This window comes from Melanostigma gelatinosum, assembly GCF_949748355.1.
Source record: "Melanostigma gelatinosum genome assembly, chromosome: 2".
Lineage (NCBI taxonomy): Eukaryota > Metazoa > Chordata > Actinopteri > Perciformes > Zoarcidae > Melanostigma > Melanostigma gelatinosum.
Genome location: NC_136635.1, coordinates 17,324,055 through 17,331,097, shown reverse-complemented (window position 1 = coordinate 17,331,097; position 7,043 = coordinate 17,324,055). Strand labels below are relative to the sequence as shown.

The 7,043-nt window shown below is 42.7% G+C and overlaps 2 protein-coding genes across 3 annotated transcripts; one reads left to right on the top strand and one right to left on the bottom strand.

Moving 5' to 3' along the window:
• The first annotated feature begins 364 nt into the window (after window positions 1-364).
• trappc2l (trafficking protein particle complex subunit 2L) lies at window positions 365-1,993 on the top strand. The gene is made up of 5 exons (XM_079288762.1): window positions 365-414; window positions 678-850; window positions 1,214-1,301; window positions 1,665-1,744; window positions 1,837-1,993. Exons 1-5 carry the CDS (start codon window positions 382-384, stop codon window positions 1,880-1,882), a joined length of 420 nt encoding a protein of 139 aa, XP_079144888.1. The 5' UTR covers window positions 365-381; the 3' UTR covers window positions 1,883-1,993.
• Window positions 1,994-1,998: 5 nt separating this feature from the next.
• Window positions 1,999-5,338, bottom strand: pabpn1l (PABPN1 like, cytoplasmic). 2 transcript variants are annotated; one of them, XM_079288745.1, is made up of 6 exons: window positions 5,230-5,338; window positions 3,948-4,071; window positions 3,389-3,456; window positions 3,203-3,309; window positions 2,989-3,076; window positions 1,999-2,683 (listed from the first exon to the last, which is right to left on the bottom strand). In XM_079288745.1, exons 2-6 carry the CDS (start codon window positions 4,036-4,038, stop codon window positions 2,363-2,365), a joined length of 675 nt encoding a protein of 224 aa, XP_079144871.1. In that variant the 5' UTR covers window positions 4,039-4,071; window positions 5,230-5,338; the 3' UTR covers window positions 1,999-2,362. The 2 variants fall into 2 exon arrangements, with proteins under 2 accessions (XP_079144871.1, XP_079144870.1); XM_079288744.1 differs by lacking the exon at window positions 5,230-5,338 and adding an exon at window positions 5,013-5,135.
• Window positions 5,339-7,043: the final 1,705 nt, after the last annotated feature.

The following is a 7,043-nucleotide window of genomic DNA, read 5'->3' as shown; positions in this document are numbered from 1 at the left end:
CTGCAAAAGTGCTGTGCAGGGCCGAGATCCTTCTTGTGGCACTGGCACCTCTGCGTCACTCAGCGTCAGTCAGTGCCACAAGAAGGATCTCGCTGTCTCTCAAAGTGCTCCTTGATAGCTGGTGGATTCAGGGACTTCTTATAAATGTTGTACGTGCAATAACTCATTCTAAATAGGTCGGAAAAGTAGAAAAATGGACGATATATGTTCGCAAATACTTTTGGTCAATTAAAGTATTACATACTGACAAATAATACTTTTTATGAGTAATACATGGCTTAAAAAACAGTCATGATTCGTCTTTGTTGCCACTTGTCCAACAGCGTTTGAATGCAGCGTGTCACGTGACAGCGTCTGACAGCTCAGAGGAGGAACACCAACATGGCGGTGTGCATAGCAGTGATCGCAAAAGAGGTAATGATTACTTTCGTTAAATGCCCCAGGTTTATCGGTTGCCTGTTTGTAATGTTGAAACATGTTTTCCCTCTTCTTATGATTCTCTCTAAGCAAATGGCAGCGTTCTCTTTATGCCTGAAGGTCCATTAGGTTGAAACACTTCAAAAGCTAACGTTAGAGAGCTAATAACATTAGCATTCTTGGCTGCGGTTACAATTTGCTGCAAGTGGTGAAAATGTGATTCCTTTTAAAGGGCTCGTCGTGTGTGTGTCCTTTCCCAGAACTACCCGTTGTACATCCGCAGTCTGCCCACTCAAAATGAGCTGAAGTTTCACTACACCGTGCACACCTCCCTGGATGTAGTGGAGGAGAAGATCTCAGCAGCGGGCAAATCTTTGGGAGACCAGAGAGAGCTGTACCTGGGTCTGCTCTATCCCACTGAAGACTACAAAGTGTATCCTTGGTTTCTTTAAAAAGGTTAGGAAAATCCCACGAGAGAAGTGCTCCAAGCGCCTGATTTATCTTAGAGAATGCATCTTTGAAAGGGTTTAGACCGGTTTACGGTGTATTATCTTTTAATTGCCACCACATCTTTATTAAATCTGAAGAACTTAAATACACACACCTCTACTCATCAAGAAAGAGTCTGAAAGTCTTAGATGTAGACTATTGTCTCCTATTGTTGTTGTAGGATGGTTTATGTCTGGATGTAAAGTTTGACACTTATTAAAACGTATTCTTAAAAAGTGAAAGGGAATCTCTGCACATACTGTAGTGTCTTACAGGGGAAACCGATTATCCTTGACTGGTGAACTAGATATGGGTATGTAACCAACTCAAAGGTGAAGTTTGTCATCGTTGTGGACTCGACAAACACATCATTACGGGACAATGAAATTAGAAGTGTAAGTTAAGCCTACGATTGGGGGTATTGTTGAACGTGTACTAATCAAATACAGTTCTGCACACTTCTCTCAAAGCCACATTGGAATTGTTTAAATATCTACAAACTGTTGATCTAGTTACACAGCATAGGCACAAGTGTCTCCCTTTGCCTCAGAATACATTTTATGAACAGCAGTTCTCACTCTCCCACAATGTGTTTCACTGTAATGATCCGATGGCTGAATGTTAGCTTTCCAGAATATAACTAGTTTTGTCAATGATTTAGTTGGTTATGACAGTGCAGAATCTTTACATCGCATTTTCAATTCCCGATGCGCAATGACCCCACAACACAATTCGTGATCTGCTTGTTTTTCCCCCAGATGTTCAGAAAATTACACAACTCTTTCACCGATGTAATGTGCAACCCATTCCACAATCCCGGGGACACCATTCAGTCCAAGTGAGTTTATGCTTTACTTGCTATTGAAAGGATTTGTATCAGACATTTTCCAAATCCTGCAGCGTTTTAATTGTTGACAAATTTTCCTCCAGGGCCTTCGATGGCATCGTATCTGGAATGATGGTGCAAACTGGCTGACTCTTCTTCCACCCCATCTTCTGGGCCCCCACTGTACAGAACCCCCCTAATCCTATAGTTTACATGTTGCCTTGATTAATGAAATGTGAAAGTAATAAAGCTTAATTGTTGCTGCACAATGGATCATTGTCTTTTATTTATTCACTTACATAGCAAAGAACTTATAAGTTATACATAGGAAGGATTTATACAAGACATTGCAGGCAGCAACACAATACATTCGCATCAGTTTGTAAAAACAGTAAGAGATGCAACTGCATAACAATTTGAGGATTGCCCCATGCATTCACAGCAACATAAGCTTATAATGCAACACCTCTGGCCTTAGTCTTCAGCCTTCACATCTTTGGAAGCAACTTATGAAGTCATCTCTTCTGTCCATTCTGGCATCGCACACGATGCTCAACTCAAAAATGCCTGGAAACACTTTAAAATAATCAGTTCCATTCGCCCACTTTAGTATGTATGCTGTGGGTAGTGCTAGCGCTGTTGAGGGTAGTGCTGTCCACTCGCCCCCAACTCCTCCGGTGGGGTGATGAGAAGAAGACACGGGTAACGTTTCGGCATCTGTTCCTGGTAGTCCATGTGTCCCCACTGTCTCTTCCCCACTGAGGGGCCTCCGTAGTAAGGGTGGGGGGTTTGGTGTTGTGGCCTGATCGACTGGTACCGGAACCTACCTCGAGAGCTGCTCTGGTATCGAGGTGGCCGGTAACCACGGCCTCGGCCTCTGCTGTGGCCACCTCTGTGTCCTCCCCTGTCTGTGGTGCTGAAACCTGGCATGTTGGTCCTCTTGGGCATTACCTGAAAGCCAAAGAACACTGTTTTTTAAGTGTACCGTAATAATAAGGATAAGGAGAAAGTGTTGAATTGCAGGTTATAAACAGTATGGGCATAACTTGAGCTCTACCAGTCAAACAAAAAAAAAAGAAAGAAAAAAAAAACATATCCTTCCCCTTATCAAATCAAACATGCCCATACCTTCCATCTATCTATCCTGAACTCCCATGTCAGTGGTACTGTAGGCCGTATGGCACCTCTAACATTTGACACATAGTTGCGAGTTGTCAACTCGTTTGAGGGTTTTCATGTAGTGCAACGCTCCTCACCTTAAGGACTCTTCCTCTGAACAAGGTCTCATGCAGCCCAATAGCACTCTGCACAGAGTCTCGATCAGAGAACTCAATGTAAGCAAAGCTGTGAAAAGTAAAGAGAAAAAAAATGGATGGACAAAGAGTTGTATTCTGTGGTCAAACGGTGTCTGGTAGAAAAAAAAAAAAGATATATAGATATATAGATAGCGTATGCACGAGCTGCACCCACCCCTTGGGATGGCCGGAGAACCTGTCACACAGGATGGTCACTCTGTTGACAGGACCACAGCCGTTGAAATGGATCTCCAGCTCGTCTGCAGTAGCTCCATAGTCTACCTGGGATTTGTTCAACAGTGTGTTAGATCAGGAATGTGAAAAGAAATATGCTCAGTATGAGGAAAAGACAAAGTCTTACATTTCCCACATAGACCGATCTGTTGTCTGCGTCCATTCTCTCTTCAGGAGTCACATTGTAGAACGGTCCTGTGGAGGAAACAAACTGTATACACTGTTCTTGTGCATGCAATATGAAGTAAATACCACCTACACAGGGAGTCACTCCAGGTGACATTAACAATGATTATTCCACCAACATATCTCAGACTACGGCTCCCCTCTGATTACATCTCTGTTCTGAGGAGGAACCAAAAGGGAGGAAGTGGAAAGTGAAAGAGACGAGGAGACGCACACAGGCAGAAAATAGCCACAGGCAGGAGGAGGACCCTTCTGGTTATCTGGAGCTCACTGCTTCGTCTCATTGGGCAGCGATGAGGCACATGTGAACACTGTTGTGACCACAGTGAAGCGTCCCAGGTGTTAGCCAGACGGTGAAGGATGCAGCTACCTCACCTGCGATGCTACACGCACCTGGCTACGCTGTCGAGGCTTCCCAAATGCATAATCGGTGTTTAGCTGTCCACCAATGTGACACAGTAACAAACCACGAGACGGATAAAACGCACGTGCAGTCTCACCAAGCCGAGGGCTGCTGGTCAGGTGCTGCATGTCTACCGCATCAAACCTCTCCTCTTCTCTCAGTCTCTCCGACTCTTCTTCCATCTCCATCTCCTGAACTCTGGCCTTGATGGCCGCCAGCTCCTGGGCAAGGAATCACAACATTGAAGTCACTGTGGCTTATACCGAGAACTGACACTGAAAACCAGATTGGGGACAAATTAAAAAGGGAATAAATGAGTACCTAAATGTATACACTGATTTGGGAATGAAAATGATATGAATTATATACTGTGGCCTTAAACATTACCAGATCAATGCAATTTAACACTGTAGCATCAAAACGCATAAAAAGGGAATATGTTTCGGATGAGCAGTGTTACCTCAAAAGATGTGGGGAGGCCTATGACGAGGAGCCTTAAAGTTGTTCTGGTGGCCCAACAGCTTATTATTGTAGACTTTATTTTCCTCTCATTTGTCACCCAAATTGGTATAGATTATGATCAGACTCAAGACTGATATTTTACTTTTAATTTCTAGTTTACAATGAAACCAAAGTATTAGTTGTATATGAGAAAATGAAATGACCAGAATAGACAGCATTTTCATTGCCAAATTACTAAATTGTGGATGTTTATAAGTTATGCAAACACCAAATGGATTTATTGAATCTTCTTAAATGATTTATTAAAAAAATAAGAAGCTGGCTTGAGGTTTCAGGACAGTATCTATACGGGAACGAAGGTTTCACCATCAGTAACTTGAGTGCAATAACTACAATTTAGAACCACACAGTGTTCCAATACTTCAACCAGGCCATGCTGTGCACCGGGTCGTCTCAAAGTCGCCCAGCGTGTCGTACCGTTCCGGGATGTGGCTCACTGAGGTCGTTCTTTGCACACCACGTTTATCAGTGAAATAACGACACCACATAGCATAGCTTGGGTCTGCGCTTGCTTGTTCAACGTCACACTCCTTGTTTCCCCCCCCCAAACCCGCACCCCGCACGACTGTAATGTTACGTGCGCGCAGACAAACAAACGTGGCGGCACCCTTTTCCATTCACTTTAAACGATCATACCCACCGGGTCCTCAGCGAAACGCTCCCCGATGGACTCGCCCTCCAGGTAGCCGTACTCCAGATGATTTTCCGCCATGCTCACTGCTCAAACATGGCATCTGCAAAGCGGACTGCAGCTTGCCAAAACCACCGCAACACAAAATATCTCCCACAGGAAGGAAACGGTTGGCCGGTGGACGCGACACCTGACAGCATATGTGGTAATAGCTAATATATATCACCTGTGAATGAGAGCCATGACGCGCTGGATTGATTGACAGTGGCGCGCACGTGAGAAAGACGCTGGGCGATGTCTTCCTCCCATTGGCGCATCAACAAGGGGCCCTGCCCCTGGTACCCATCCCTCCCCCCTCCTCACCCCCACGACTTATAGCTGGTAAAATGACAACTGATAAATCCTGAGATCTACATTCGTTTACAATAAATGGTATCATCCTTCAAAAATAAAACTGAATATCTTTGATTGATTTCGTGGTGTTTGACTAAAATTACAGGACATTCCTAAAAGGCATAATGGGTGTTGTAGTAATCCTTGAGTGTCATCTGGTCATTAAAAAACATTGTGAAATGTAAAATTTGAAACCAGAAGAAATAGGAAACGAGTTAGGTTACTTTATCACTGAGCAACGTTTATTCATCCATTTCCCCAGTTTTAGGGATGGAAGAATTCGCTTCTGTCTGACAATATCTGTTCAGTTGTTCATTGAGGCTATATGATGCTTGTACTGAGTGAATTATCACTCATAACACAACAGTTGTATGGCTACATTATCCCATTAAGTGGAAATATTCTAGACATTTTCTACAAATTTCTCCACATGAATATATGTTTTGAAGCATCTCTTACATTGTAAATACTTGTGACAGTGGAGTGAGCTTGTTTGTGATTTGTGTGGTATATTTAGTAATGTTTTGAAGTGTATGGGCCTGTTGTAATATCTTATTTCAGTATGTTGTATAGATCTGCTGTTATCGTATTTCTGATGAGGGAATGAAGTTTACATAATACGTTTGTGTGAGTTATTATTCTACAACAATGGATAATTTTCCTGTTCTGGGGATGTAGTCTCAGAATAAGACTGCACTTAAAGAAGAAAATCAACAAGAGTGATGAATACTTCATTTCATGTTTTAATTACACAGTTACATTGTTCAACACAGACAATAACCTGAATTAGAATGTTTTACAGCTTCACACATCCAACAGAGCGAACAGTTAAAGAGCGGTATTAGCAACAGGGAGGAAAGCATGCAAGAAATAAATACAAATCAGAATTAAATTCTTCTGGCACAGTTAACTTCATCTAAAAACGGCAACAGGACCTTCTTGAAGAGGGAAATAAAACAAAAGGAGAAAGATCTTCAAAGCGCCAACCTTTCCTACAGAAACATGTTTTTATCTGTAATAATGTATTGCACAATACAGTATAGAATGCTTCCCTACACATAAAAAAAACATAAACCTTTTTTCAATTTATGTAAAGGTAAAAACAGGACCATCCTGAGCCATGGCTTTGGAGAAAACAAGTGCTGTATCCACTGTTTGCCACTTTAGCTTTCTACTGTAGCTAGTCATCAATGCCTGTTTCAAAGGAAGGGCGTGTCACCATCACATCGGATGATCCTTGACATTTCATTGGTAGAGTTCCTGGTTGGGGTAGGGAGCGACAAATGCCAACCTGCTAATATTTGCCTTTTCTAAACATGCGTCTTGCCCATATCATGTACATAGTTAAACAAACAGAAAAGTGGCTGATGTAAAGTGTTCGGAGACCCCTTGGATGATATTCACAACAGCAGAGCCCTTATGCGTTTGCCATCTATGATATCTTCACAGAGAAAAGTATGTGACACCTCGGCACAAATGTCATTTGTTTCGGGCCTTAGTGAAGCTTGCACCCAGCGTAACAGAACATGGTCTTTTGTGTCCTGTCCAATGAAATCAGGAGGGAGAACTTCAGTGAGGGACAGTTGGATCTGTCCTGTACAGACTGCAGCCTCATGTCCCACACAATCAACCGTGTTGAAGTTATCT